This window comes from Cygnus atratus, unplaced genomic scaffold (assembly GCF_013377495.2).
Source record: "Cygnus atratus isolate AKBS03 ecotype Queensland, Australia unplaced genomic scaffold, CAtr_DNAZoo_HiC_assembly HiC_scaffold_77, whole genome shotgun sequence".
NCBI classification, from domain to species: Eukaryota; Metazoa; Chordata; class Aves; order Anseriformes; family Anatidae; genus Cygnus; species Cygnus atratus.
In genome coordinates, this window is record NW_026110202.1 from 21,699 (window position 1) to 36,178 (window position 14,480).

At 55.0% G+C, this 14,480-nt stretch overlaps 3 gene segments (V, D, J or C); all 3 read right to left on the reverse strand.

Moving 5' to 3' along the window:
• Positions 1-2,416: 2,416 nt before the first annotated feature.
• LOC126913774 (T cell receptor alpha variable 1-2-like) lies at positions 2,417-3,760 on the reverse strand. The segment is given in 3 exon segments: positions 2,417-2,486; positions 2,612-2,909; positions 3,712-3,760. Coding segments are annotated over 3 exon segments (417 nt in total).
• A 2,247-nt stretch (positions 3,761-6,007) lies between these two features.
• LOC118258914 (T cell receptor alpha variable 26-2-like) lies at positions 6,008-6,980 on the reverse strand. The segment is given in 2 exon segments: positions 6,008-6,483; positions 6,929-6,980. Coding segments are annotated over 2 exon segments (528 nt in total).
• Positions 6,981-8,271: 1,291 nt separating this feature from the next.
• Positions 8,272-12,209, reverse strand: LOC118258913 (T cell receptor alpha variable 1-2-like). The segment is given in 3 exon segments: positions 8,272-8,361; positions 11,334-11,629; positions 12,161-12,209. Coding segments are annotated over 3 exon segments (435 nt in total).
• Between the last annotated feature and the right edge of the window lie 2,271 nt (positions 12,210-14,480).

Consider the following 14,480-nt stretch of genomic DNA (forward strand, 5'->3'; position numbering starts at 1 on the left):
GCCCATTTCTCCAGAGGGCAGCTTTAGGAGGAAGAGACGAGAAACCCCACAGTGTAGCCCACCAGCCTGGAAACCTGGAAACCAGGACAGCATCACGGATTCCAGCCTGTGCTGAAACCATCATATGCTTGAGCTGAGTGCTGTGCAACCACTGACAGTCCTGGCCCAGAAATCTTGGGGCCTCTCCATCCCAGCGCTCAGAAGAAGCCTCCAAGTGGAAATGGGTGTGGCATTAGCCAGGAAATGAAAAGCCAGCATAGAAGAGAAAGCAGCCCCACAGCCCGTCAGTAGCTGGGAGCTTTTCCTTTCATCATGAGCACGCTAGAAAATTATCACTTCCGTGGAGGCTTCTTCTGGGCCTGGGGCAGTGCAGGGCCACCAGAAAAGGCAGACCAACTCCTCTACCCCCTCATCTTCTTCTGTATGGGAACCCAGTATGTCTGAAACCCTTTCTGTATGTCTTTTTCTAGTAATGACAATACCAGTTGCACTGGGTCTTCGCGATGGTGGTCATGAGAGAGGGATGAGGAAAGGTGTGACTCAGAGACCGTGTAGGACCTGGCTGAGTTGGATTTTCATCTCGGAGAGAGGCAGGAGCCTTATTTGTCCCAATCACTCTTTTTGGATCTTGTATGTATGAAGACATTTTGCTCCTCACATTTCCCTGTGCTCCTCTTCCTCCCTACGCTGTCTCCCAGGTTCACCTGCAGCCCCAAGACATGTCCTGCTATGAACAGTGCATGCTGTGCTGGCCCTTTGGCCCAGCCCCGCTGGTCAGCAGCTGCTACGAGCCCTGCATCAGGCATTGCTGGAACTCCACTGTCATCATCCAGCCCTCTCCTGTGATCATTGCTCTGCCAGATCCCATCCTCAGCTCTTACCCACAGAACACCACTGTGGAATCCTCCATGTCTGCTGCTGATTGCAGCATCCTCAGCTGTGAGGTTAAAAGACATTTAGATTTAGAGCTAAGTGATATGGTTTAGTGGAGGACTTGTCAGTATTAGGTCAGAGGTTGGACTCGGTGATCTTGGAGGTCTCTTCCAACCTAGATGATTCTGTGATTCTGTGAGGTGCAGACTTCTGGTACCTCCTGGTGCTGCCTGCACTGACAGCCTCTTCTAGAAGTCACCCAATTTACCTCCTGAGAGTCATTAAAGTTTTCTGCATCCCACCCTCTTCCTCCACGTGAAACTTTTCTTGGTGGTCTCAAGTTGCCAGGGAAGAAAGGCATTGCCTTGTTTGGCAGGGGAATGGTGAGCACAGGAGGGGGCCTTTCATCGTTTGCAGAGGAATTTGATGGTGGGACACAGGGCAGTGGGGACCCTTCAGGCACTGTCCCTTGGAGCTGAGGAAGACCTCTGCAGCTCCTCCAGAGCCAGTTGTGACCAGGCCCTGTCTTCTGGCATCTCTGCCCTAATGCACCCCTTTGGGCTAACAGTATGTCCTGCAGATGGGGAGCCTGGCAACCGCTGTCCTTGGATGAGGAGCCTGGTGCTGCTGGAAGCTCTGAGAGGTCAGCATCTCCCAAGCTTGCACAGAAGGGACTTTCTCCTGCTCTGGCTACATCGTGCTGGTGAAAGAGGCTCCATCAGAAGAGGGCCCAAAGGATTCAGGAGTGGATTGTTGTGAGAAACAGCTTTTGGAACAGCCCTGAGCATTCTTCTCCTCATCCTCCCATCAGTCTGCACAATGTGGGAGCATGGTCTGCACACAAGAGCAAGAGTGGCAAGGAAGGTGGCCTATACTCCCTCCTCATCCCAAAGCGTTCCCTGCACAGCCCAGGAGCTGCACAGCTTTGCAGGGTAGAGGTGACTCACAGACTGAGGGTGAAACCAGCCTGGCCAGGCCACACACAAGGCCCCTCACTGGCCTGGCACACCCCCAGCTCCCATCAGACAGGGCCATCCAGGGACAGCATCCGATGCCCAACCCCACCCTGGCTGCTCTGCAGGGCCTGCCTCTCCCGCGCCATGAAGCAGTTCTCGGTCAGTCCAGCCCTCTTCCTGGCATGGCCAACCTCTGTGGTGGTGGACACAGTCCTAGGGATATGTCTAACGCACAAGAAACCATGTCCGATCTCCTGTGTTCCTCCCTGCCTAGGGATTTCCACTTCGCTGGGCAGCTTGGGAGATCCTGTTCTTGCTGATGCTGTGTGCTAACAACATTATGTTCTGCAGGAATGCCCACCCAGGGACGGTCCATCCTACCAGACCTATGGGGAAAGTCAGAGGACAAAGAAGCTTTTTGCATGGGACTGCCATGCTCAGGTGAGTCTCTGACCTCTTGCTTCCAGCCCTCGGTGCAGAGCAGAGCGCATAGATCAGAATGGGCCATGAGCTTTTTGCAAAGCAAATGGCAAAAGCTGCTTTGTCCATGGGTGCACAGGGAGAACAGTTTGAGGGCAGGGGCTCTTTCACCACCTTCTCCTTCCTTTCAAGCCACTGACACCAGTCCCACTGGGAAAGAGGATCTGGCTGGCAGATCTCGGAGTGCACAGGGGAAGCAGCACTGCCAGGGGAGTGCTGAGGGCCCCATCCCAGAGCTCTGCCTTGCACAGACACATCCCCTCCCCATCCGGGGTTGTTGCTCAGCCAGGGCAGCTCTGTGCAGCAGGGTGTCACTCACAGCACAGAGGTACAAGGCGCTGTCAGAGAGCTCAACTTCCTTCAGCCGCAGAATGCTGGATTTCCCCACAGTGTTCAGCCCCGTGGTGAAACGGCCGTTCTGCTTGGTGCCTGCTGTGTTGTGATATGTGACCAGTTGAGGGGCTTGTCCCTTCTTCTGCTGGTACCAGAACAAGGCATACAAGCTGGGGATTTGATACGTGCAAGTGGTCTGGAATGCGTTTCTCTGTTCCACGGTGACTTGTCCTTCTTGCTGGGTGACGGAGGTCTGCCCCATGACATCTGAAAGAAACCAAATGTCAGCAACTGATCACAGAAACCTAGAGGAGAAGCAAGCTTCTGGATGGGAAGGCTCCCTGTGCCTTAAACTGCAGCAGGATCCCCATCAATATTGGTATCTCTTGGCAGGAGGTCTATGACCAGAGGTTAGCATGGATCCCAGAGCAAGGTAATGTTCATTACCTCTCACAGGAACACCCCCAGGGTAGAGCTGTCTTTAGTTCCTTCTGTCCTACTGCCCAGAGTCTCCTGGGAGCAGGTTGTAGTGCTTGGTCCTCCTGGGCTGGGACCAAGACACTCCCGGAAGGGTGAGGGACCTCAGGATTGCCTGCAAACGTTTCATCCTGTTCCCATTCCCTGTCTGCTCAGATGTGGCTCTGAGATCAAGGAATGGCAGGAAAAGGAAGCCCTGGCAGTGCTGACAGGCAGGAGACAAAGGGGAAACAGGGCATTGGTCAGGACCTGTGCCAGCCAGGAGAGAGCCTTGGGGGACACCCTAGTGGGATGAGGTCCTTCCATCTCGTTGCATCCACTTTCAAGCATCCTGTGTGTTTGGCTTCCAAAGTAACAAAAACCAACCAACCAACAAACAAACAAAACCAAACAAAAACAAACAAACAAAAACCCCACACCTTACTTTCCAGCAGTAAGAGCATCTTCAGAAGAGAGGTGCAAAACAGTCATGATCTGATACTAGCCATCATTTTCCCAGTAATTCAAGAGCAGTTCCCTGCAGAGAGCTGTTGATGGGGGTGATGGTCTCCTGAGAAGGAGAATCATGCCGCCAGCCACCGGCAATGCTTACCCAGTGGTTGCCTCAGGAAGGCAGCGAGGATGAGATAAACAAGGCGCATTCTGAGACCAATCCTCCTGCATGTGTGAAGGAACCTCAGAAGAGCACACGTCCCCACCAAGCGCCCCAGGAGAGCAGAGCTGCAGGAAATGACTCGGCAAGGGGAACAAAGAATGAAAGGGGGAGGAGAAAATGCTTGTTCCTGGAGTGTTTGAAATACCTGGCTGGGGTCCTCCTCCAGCAGTGACAGTATTGCTTCTGCAGCCAACATCTGCACAGCTGGGGAACATGGTGGCTTTTTGGTCCCTGTGGTAGAAAGGGTCTGTTCCTGCACTGATCCTTCAGTGGCATCCTTCCTTCTTCAGTGAGAAACGCCTGCTCTTCTGCAAACTCCTGATGGCCCATGTAGAGTCTTCAGGGCTTTTGCCCCGCTGGGGTTTTACATCACCTCTTGGGGTCCTCATTTCTCTGGGGATGGTTCTTTTTCTTCTGGGAACAACTTGCACCCTGTTTCTGACCCCTCTTCTCTTTCCTTCCTCCACAACCTGGGAACATTACCTTCTAAGCAAGTCCCCAGAAATTGGTGAGGAACCCTGTGGTGCAGCAACCCAGCAGTCTGGCTGTGTCCTGATGGGGTGGGATGAGGTATGGTGTAGTCACTGTATCGTTCAAGGTTCCAAAAGGTGTCATTAGAGCGAGTGTCCAGCACTGACATTTCTTGTATTGCCAGGACGTTATCTCAGCACCAAAGGTAGAATCATAGAATCATAGAATATCCCAAGTTTGAAGGGACCCATAAGGATCATCGAGTCCAACTCTTGGCACCACACAGGTCTACCCAAGATCGTATGACTAAGAGCATAGTCCAACCGCTTCTTAAACTCCGACAGGCTTGGTGCCGTGACTACATCCCTGCAGAGCCTGTTCCAGTGTGTGACCACCCTCTCAGTGAAGAACCACTTCCTGATATCCAAACTGAACTTTCCCGCAACTTGACTCCATTCCCTTGGGTCCTATTGCTGGTTACCAGAGAGAATAGATTAGCGCCTGCCACTCTACTCCCCCTTGTAAGGAAGCTGTAGACCACGATGAATTCTCAGCCTCCTCTTTTCCAGGTTGAACAGGCCAGGTGACCTCAGCCGCTCCTCAAACGTCTTCCCCTCTGGGACCTTCACCATCTTTGTAGTCCTTCTCTGGACACTCTCCAATAGTTTCATGTCTTTTTTGTACTTTGGTGCCCAAAACTGCACACAGTACTCGAGGTGAGGTCACACCAGCGCAGAGTACAGTGGGACAATCACTTCCTTCGACCAGCTAGCAAGGCTGTGCTTGAAGTAATGTGCTGGATTTGGGCTTGGGACAAATCCTGTACAACAAGATCTTAAAATGCGACCACTACAGAAAACTGAGGAAACCCAATATAACTGCCCCGATGCCCTCTCAGGCCAGTGCCGTTTAACTCCAGGCCCTGCAAGGGGACTTCCAAGCACCGGCAGTGCCCCCCAGCGGGCCTGGCTGCGGCTGTGCCCCCACCTCGCCCCCATCCACCCCGGACCACCCCCTGACCCTCCCAGCTCCGCAGGCCCTTGGCTGCCTTTGCTGCAAGGGCGCGCTGCTGGCTTGTGTGTGGCTGGGTGCCTCCTGCACCCAAAACCCTTTCCTGAGGCTCTGCTTCCTCGGCAGCCAGCCCCCACCTTGCATTATTCTGCGGATGCTTCCTGCCCAAGAGGAAAATCCTTTTCTTTGCTCCTTTGCACCATCCTGAGGCTCTGGTCAGCCCCCTTCTCCAGCCTTCCTGCATTCTCTGAAGCCCCCTTGTCTCCTACGCTGTCACCACCTGTGTGCCCCGGTTGGGGACCATGCACAAACTGGCCAAGGGTGCCCTCCTCCCGACTGCTCATGGCCTTAATGAAAGCATTCAGCAGGACTGGATGTCTCTGGCATTGCCAGCTGCTACTCAGGCAGAACGTGCCCTCCATGCCAAAGCTGCTGGCCAGGGCCCTGGGAAGGGCTCCCAGGAACTACAAACATGGTGCAGATGGGGAGGGAAGGAAGCTTTGCATCTCTGTGTCAAATTTCAACACCTGTCGATTTGCAGGCCTCTCTCTGCAAAGTGTTAGCAGCTTGAAAGGAGCAGTGGGAGCAGGACTGCGTGGAGGTCTCTGGTGCCACACACAGCTCATGCAGTCAGGTGTGCCCCTCCACTCGCTCCTCCACATCGCTGGGCGTGCCGTCCTGACCCCTCACACCCAGCTGGGTCCGACCCACACCGGACCTCCAGCGTGCTACCCAGAAGAACCGAAGGGGCTCAGTGGGGACGGGTCAGGGCCGGGCTGGCGGAGGTCCCCCCGGGGCTGCGGGGCGACGTGGTCCCGGCGGGCGGAGCGGCAGCGCCCCCTGGGGGCTGTGCCCCTGCCTCGCCCCCGCCACACACGCCCGGCCCCGCCCGCCACGGTTCCTGCCCGGCCGCAGCCCCGGCTCCTCTCCCCGTGGCTCTCAGGGCGCAGTAATACACCGCCGCGTCCCGAAGCCGGGGCCGGGCGAGCCACAGGGCGCTGGACCGGCGGTCTGCTGCCACCGATAGCCGCCCTGCCGGGTCCGTCACATCTTTGGAGCCACGAGAAGCCCACACGAGGAATGCGGGTCCTCGGCCTGGGAGCTGACGGTACCAATAGATGTACTCGTTTGACTGGATGTTGGGGTGTGAGCAGGTGATGCTGATGCCGGTGCCCTCCCTGGTCTCTGCCCGTGGCTCCTGCTGCACCTGGGCTCTGCCTGCAGCCACTGCCAAGAAGAAAAGGAGGAGAAAACTCAGAAAAGGGCTTTGCTGCCACCAAAATATCACACAAGGGGAGAGGAGAGAAGAAAACGGTTGACAGCTGATGGGAGCATTTTCTCGGAAGAAAGCACACAAAGGCATTTCTCCGAGAATGGTTATTTGGGGACCAGGTCGGAGCAGGGCTGTTTGGAAGGAGGGTCCGAGCCGAGCCAGGAGGAGAAGGGAAGCAGGCAGGAATGAGTGGGGGTGTGCCGAAAGGAGAGGAGGAAGGCAGGGAGCAAGGCAAGGTGGGAGGGAACGGCCGGCTGAGCTCGCTGGAGGCAGACGGGATGGCTGCAGAGGGAGGACAGAGGGGAGCGAGGTCCGTAAGAAGCCGGCGGGCCAGCAGCGAGGGCGGCCCCGGCCCCCCGCAGCCCCCGTCCCGTCCCCGCCGCCGGCAGCCCCGCGCACCCAGGAGCACCGCGGCCAGCCCCGCCAGCCCTGCGGCCCGGCCCTGCCGCATCCCGCCGCTCCGCCGCCCGCGCCGCGCTGCCCCCGCCAGCCCCGGCTCTGCTCCGCCCGCGGCGCCTCCTCCCCGCCGCCGCCGCCGCCGCCCGGCGCCGCCAGCTCCGCCCCGGGGCCGCTCGGGGGCTGGCCCGGGCTGCGAGTGCTGGGCGCCTGTGGGCGGGCAGGGCTTGGGCTGCTGCCAGCGGGGCTCTGCCCGTCCTGCAGCCCAGCCCGGGACGCGGAGGCGAGTGCGGGGAAAGGCTGAGGCAGCTCTTTCGGCACGGACGAGGAGAGGGGAGGGGAAGGGAGTGGGAGGGGGAGAGGGAGTGGAGAAAGCAGCTGCCCGTCTGCAGCGTCCCCAGCAAGAGGGGCAGGTGAAGGGCAGCAGGCCTGGGTGGACTAAGCCTGGCAGTGTGGTGATGAGAAGCACTGGTTCCCCAGCTGTGGCTGGCACTGCCTGCAGCTCGAATGGTATTGAAGCTGTGCACATATCTGGGAGACACACAGACAAGGTCGTGCATACCCCATTTGAGGACTATACACCCAGGCCAGTACCCCCAGTAGCTCTTTTGGAGACCTAAAACGCTCCTGCCGCAGTTGCCTGGAGTCTGAGACCCGCTTCCCCTGCTCCAGGAGCTTCACAGGGACACCCTGGCTCCAGCAGCTGACAGAATAGACCAGGGGAGACCTCACCCCCAGTCTGACTCCAGCACCTGGCACCAAATCCACTCCTGCTGCTCCACCAGCAGCTGGCACTTTCTCCTTGCAGCACACATGCACATGGCACAGAGCGAGATTACGCAGAGGTAAGGAAAGATTCCAGAAGAGGACAGGACAGACGGCGGTGCTCAGGCGCAGGGCCCAGCCACACAAGTGCATGGAGCAGCCCCTTTTACACCCTGCTCTGTCTGCCCTCGTGTGCTCCTCCTGGCTCCCGTTTCTCTGCACGTCCCCTCATGGGGTTGTATAGGTCTGTCCTGCACCCATCCCAGCCTGTGTCCTGGCCCACAGCTGTAGGAGGTGCAAGGCCCAGGCTGATCTTCCTGGCAGTGGCACCTGTGGCTTCTTGATAGGCCAACAGCTGGTGTGAATGGTGAGGTTTGTCTCTTGTCATTGCCTCTGTGTTTGTTTTCTCTGGTCTCAGTCTCTGTATGCTTGTTGATTGCCTCCTCTTTTCTTAGCATCCCAATTGACAAGGTCCCCGATCTTAGAACCTCAGTGGCATAAGCACAGCCACAGGCCTGTGTACCCCCCCAAGTGGTGTGACTGCCCACATTTGGTCTCCTCACTGCCTCCCTCATCATCTGTCAGTCAGGCTTGTGTCCCTGCATGTTCTTCTTTCCAGCTTCCTTTTGTTCTTTCTCTCTGCCCCCCTCGCAAGTGCTGAAGGGCTGCTTCTAGGGAAGGAAAGAAGGAGTGGGAAGCTGAAAGGTAAGAAAGAAAGGTGCTCTCTGCAGAGAAGGCATCTAAAAGCATGAGGCATCCCGACCAAGACTTGGCAAATGTCATTGAAGGGGAGGTTGCCGAAGACAAACTGCATGGAAGGATGCAAGGGCTGGTTGGGCACCAGTCTGGATTCCCAGTCTGGGTGAAGTGGTCAATGACTGAGTCCAGGATGAAGAGCAGCATCTTTCAGCTCTCAGACAAACCCAGCAGCAACAAAAGAAACCACTCTGTAGACCTTCCCTCGCCCCTAGGGGAAGACAGCTGCAGCAGGAGGAAGGAGGAGATGGAGTTGCTGCTCAGGATTCATTCTCCTCCGCCCCTCGATATCTTCTGGACAGACAAAACATCAGGGCCTCAGCAAGCCAGGATGTTCCTGCAGAGACAGTAGAAAGTAAGATCCCAACCCTGGGCTTCACATGAGCAGACTCTCCTCTCTTCACTGTGTGCACGCCTATGTGTGTGTGTGTGTGTGTGTGCCTGACTGTACTTCAGTATGCATCCAGGAGTGCCTGTGTGTGGATCGATGAGTTCATGCATCTTTTTACATGAGCAGCAATGTGCGTGAGTGCTGTTCCCTCCATCAGCTTTTGATGTCATGAGCGATATCAGTATGAGAACAAGGGGCACACTGGGAATTAACAGAAACAGTGATCTGACAACAACATCCCACCAAGGCTGAGATGTGGTGATTATGCAGGTTGCCCCAAGACTCCTGAGCAGTCCTAGCCAGTCATCTGAGAAACCCTCCCAGAGGATCACAGGCTGCACCGCCAGCACGCATGTAGTCCAACCCTGTGTTCAAAGCAGGTCTCATCAGATCAGGTTGCTCAGGATCAAGTCCAGGCAAAGTTTGAACTCTTCCAAGGATGGAGCTCCCATAGCATCTCTTTGGCAATCTGCTCCAGGCCTTGAACACCTTCAGGGTAATTATTTCTTCCATGCATCTAACCAGAATTACCCATTTCTGAATTTGCTAAAATCTGTGTAGAGAACATTCACAGCCCTCACATTTCCACAGTGCCAACCACCTTGCATAGGAGACAATGAAGCTGGGCAGGCATGATTGGCTCTCTGTACAGTTTGGCTGCTCCTAATCTCCTTGCTGTTTCCAGCACCCACATAGTCTAACCCTGTATTCAGAACAGGCCTCATCAGATCATGTTGCTCAGGATTTCTCAGCCTGTCTCCCTGTACATAAAGCTAACACCATTCTTTTGAACTCTCTAGCTGTGGGGAGAGCAGCTGCATCCTGGCCTGTAGAGGCAAGGAGGGGTGACTGCCACCATGCTCTTACACTCTGAATCCCGCTCTATGCAATAAAAGAAAAGAACCAAACTAGAGTGGACCCATGCTTGTTGGGCACTAAAATTGGCAGTAGCACAGGGTGGATTTCCTAGGGTCAGGAGAAGGGGGTCTGCAGACACAGAAGGTTGCATATCAGTGCGTGTGCTGTGGGCACTTCTGGGCCAGGATTGCTCTGTGGTTGTTCAGTTGCTCTCAGGTTCCTTCTTGCCCTGGCTGCTCTCTGGAGCTCACGGGCAGAGCAGTGGAGAATGCTCTGAGGTGGCCAGCATATTTTCTTGTGAGGGGGTCACACAAACACACACCTCCTCTTGCACACCTGTGTGGAATCATGCAAAAATCTGCACCCGCAGACACTTGCACAAATCTAGCACACAGGCTGTGGTGGTTTCACACCAATGGTCAACTAAACAGCACCACATGGCTCTTTCACTTCCCCTCCTCAATGGAAGCTGTGGGGAGAAAATATAAGCCCTAAAGGGCTTACGACTTCAGATAGGGATAATTACATTAAATTAAGATAGGGAGTTGAGGAGTGAGGAAGGGCTGCTTCTGGGAGGTCTGTCATGTGAGGTGTCTTGTGGGATATGATGACAGGGCATCATGTGGTCTCAAAAGATTCAGAAGTGGAACAGTGTAAGAAACAGCCTTTGCAACAGCCCCAAGCATTCTTTTCCTCATCCTCCCATCAGTCTGCACAATGTGGGAGCATGGTCTGCACACAAGAGCAAGAGTGGCAAGGAAGGTGGCCTATACTCCCTCCTCATCCCAAAGCGTTCCCTGCACAGCCCAGGAGCTGCACAGCTTTGCAGGGTAGAGGTGACTCGCAGACTGAGGGTGAAATCAGCCTGGCCAGGCCACACACAAGGCCCCTCACTGGCCTGGCACACCCCCAGCTCCCATCAGACAGGGCCATCCAAGGACAGCATCCGATGCCCAACCCCACCCTGGCTGCTCTGCAGGGCCTGCCTCTCCCGCGCCATGAAGCAGTTCTCGGTCAGTCCAGCCCTCTTCCTGGCATGGCCAACCTCTGTGGTGGTGGACACAGTCCTAGGGATATGTCTAACGCACAAGAAACCATGTCCGATCTCCTGTGTTCCTCCCTGCCTAGGGATTTCCACTTCGCTGGGCAGCTTGGGAGATCCTGTTCTTGCTGATGCTGTGTGCTAACAACATTATGTTCTGCAGGAATGCCCACCCAGGGACGGTCCATCCTACCAGACCTATGGGGAAAGTCAGAGGACAAAGAAGCTTTTTGCATGGGACTGCCATGCTCAGGTGAGTCTCTGACCTCTTGCTTCCAGCCCTCGGTGCAGAGCAGAGCGCATAGATCAGAATGGGCCATGAGCTTTTTGCAAAGCAAATGGCAAAAGCTGCTTTGTCCATGGGTGCACAGGGAGAACAGTTTGAGGGCAAGGGCTCTTTCACCACCTTCTCCTTCCTTTCAAGCCACTGACACCAGTCCCACTGGGAAAGAGGATCTGGCTGGCAGATCTCGGAGTGCACAGGGGAAGCAGCGCTGCCAGGGGAGAGCTGAGGGCCCCATCCCAGAGCTCTGCCTTGCACAGACACATCCCCTCCCCATCCGGGGTTGTTGCTCAGCCAGGGCAGCTCCCTGTACCAAGGTGTCATGCACAGCGCAGAGGTACAAGGCGCTGTCAGAGAGCTCAACTTCCTTCAGCCGCAGGATGCTGGATTTCCCCGCAGTGTTCAGCTCCGTGGTGAAACGGCCGTTCTGCTTGGTGCCTGCTGTGTTGTGATATGTGACCAGTTGAGGGGCTTGTCCCTTCTTCTGCTGGTACCAGAACAAGGCATACAAGCTGGGGATTTGATACGTGCAAGTGGTCTGGAATGTGTTTCTCTGTTCCACGGTGACTTGTCCTTCTTGCTGGGTGACGGAGGTCTGCCCCATGACATCTGAAAGAAACCAAATGTCAGCAACTGATCACAGAAACCTAGAGGAGAAGCAAGCTTCTGGATGGGAAGGCTTCCTGTGCCTTCAACTGCAGCAAGAATCCCATGGATGTTGGCGTCTTTGGGAAGGAAGTCTATGACCAGAGGTTAGCATGGATCCCAGAGCAAGGTAATATTCATTACCTCCCACAGGTAAGGCCATTACCATACCCTCACGGTAGAGCTGTCTTTAGTTCCTTCTCTCCTACTGCCCAGAGTGTCAGAAGAGAGGGGCAGAGTGGCATGGATGGTTGGCAATAGGAAAGGAAGGGAAGAAGATCTGAGATGATCAGGAGAGGAGGTGTTTCTTGTGTCTCATCTTTCTTTCCAGCAGTAAGAGCATCTTCAGAAAAGAGGTGCAAAACAGTCATGATCTGATACTAGCCATCATTTTCCCAGTAATTCAAGAGCAGCTCCCTGCAGAGAGCTGTTGATGGGGGTGATATTCTCCTGAGGAGAAGGAGAATCATGCCACCAGCCACCGGCAATGCTTACCCAGTGGTTGCCTCAGGAAGGCAGCGAGGATGAGATAAACAAGGCGCATTCTGAGACCAATCCTCCTGCATGTGTGAGGAAACCTCAGAAGAGCACACGTCCCCACCAAGCACCCCAGGAGAGCAGAGCTGCAGGAAATGACTCGGCAAGGGGAACAAAGAATGAAAGGGGGAGGAGAAAATGCTTGTTCCTGGAGTGTTTGAAATACCTGGCTGGGGTCCTCCTCCAGCAGTGACAGTATTGCTTCTGCAGCCAACATCTGCACAGCTGGGGAACATGGTGGCTTTTTGGTCCCTGTGGTAGAAAGGGTCTGTTCCTGCACTGATCCTCCAATGGCGTCCTTCCTTCTTCAGTGAGAAATGCCTGCTCTTCTGCACACTCCTGATTTAGAGTCACCAAATCACAGAATCATTTAGGTTGGAAGAGACCTCCAAGATCACCTAGTCCAACCTCTGACCTAACACTAACAAGTCCTCCACTAAACCATATCACTGAACTCTACATCTAAACTTCTTTTAAAGACCTCCAGGGATGGTGACTCAACCACTTCCCTGAGCAGCCTATTCCAATGCCTAACAACCCTTTCAGTAAATAATTTTTTCCTAATATCCTACCTAAACCTCCCCTGAAGGAGGCTTCAGGGCTCTTGCCCCACTGGCGTTTTACACTACCTCCTGGGGTCCTCATTTCTCTGGGGATGGTTCTTTTTCCTCTGGGAACAACTAGCACTCTGTTTCTACCACCTCTCCCGTTTCCTTTCACGCTGCACTGGCAGTGCGTGTTTGCAGCCCAGAAGGCCAACTGCATCCTGGGCTGCATCAAAGGAGGAGAGGCCAGCAGGTCAAGGGAGGGGATTTTCCCCCTCTAACATGCCCTTGTGATGCCCCACTTGGAGTACTGCATCTAGGTCTGGAGTCCCCAGCACAAGAAGGATGTCAATCTATTAGAACGAGTCCAGAGGGGGGCCACAAAGATGATCAAGGGGCTGGAGCACCTCTCCTACGAAGAAAGGCTGGGAGAGCTGAGGCTGTTTAGCCTTCAGAAGAGAACGCTCCGGGGTGACCTCACTGCGAACTTTCAGTACTTGAAGGGGACTTGTAGAAGGAATGGAGAGCAACTTTGCTCAGTTGGATGTTGACAGGATGAGGGGGAATGGTTTTAAACTAAATGAGGGGAGATTTAGTTGAGAGGATAGGAGGAAATTCTTCACTCAGAGGGTGGTGAGGCACTGGAAGATGTTGCCCAGAGAGGTTGTGGATGCTCCACCCCTGGAGGTGTTCAAGACCAGGTTAGGTGAGGCCCTGATCAACCTGATCTATTGGGTGGCGTCCCTGCCTATGGCAGGGGGGTTGGAACTAGATGATCTTTGAGGTCCCTTCCAACCAAAGCCATTCTATGATTCTATGATTCATTCTACGATTCTACGATCCTTCCTCTACCAGCTGGGAACACCGCCAAGGTGATCCGCTCTGAAGCAGAATGCGTCCTGCAGTGGAGCAGGGGGATCATGGCCTGCAGGGGTTTTCCTACACCAAGGCAGCTGCCAGGAGCTGGAAGCACTCAAGATGGTGGCTGATGAGGCTTGGGTGGAGCCAGGAGCAACCCCACTCTGTTGTACAAAGGCAGCCCCTGGGGAGCGTGAGGGACCAGGAGTGTGGCAAACAGAGTGGGTAAACAAGGCATGGGACAAAACACCTCCTGGGGTCCTCATTTCTCTAGGGATGGTTTTTTTATTCTGGGTACAACTAGCACCCTGTTTCTAACCCCTTTCCTGTTTCCTTCCTCTACCACCTGGGAACATTGCCTTTTAATCAAGTCCGCAGAAATAAGTGAGGAACCCTGTGGTGCAGCATCCCAGAAGTCTGGCTGTGTCCTGATGGGGTGGGATGAGGTATGGTGTAGTCACTGTATCATTCAAGGTTCCAGAAGGTCTCATTAGAGTGAGTGTCCAGCAGAGACATTTCTTATAGCCAGGATGACATGGCAGCGCTAACAAAGGGCTTGGGACAAATCCTGTACAACAAGTTCTTAAGAAGTGACCACAACAGAAAATGGAGGAAAACCAGTGTAGCTGTTCCGATGCTCCCTTGGGCCCGTGCTGTTTAAATCCAGGCCCTGCAAGGGGACTTCCAAGCACCGGAAGAGTCTCCTGGCGAGCCTGGCTGTGTCTGTACCCCTATCCCTGCCCCTGCCTCACCTGCCCGGCCCCACCCACCCCAGGGCACCGCTTTGACCCCCCCAGCTCTGCAGGCCCTTGGCTGCCTTTGCTGCAAAGGCACGCTGCTGGCTTGTGTGTGGCTGGGTGCCTCCTGCACCCAAA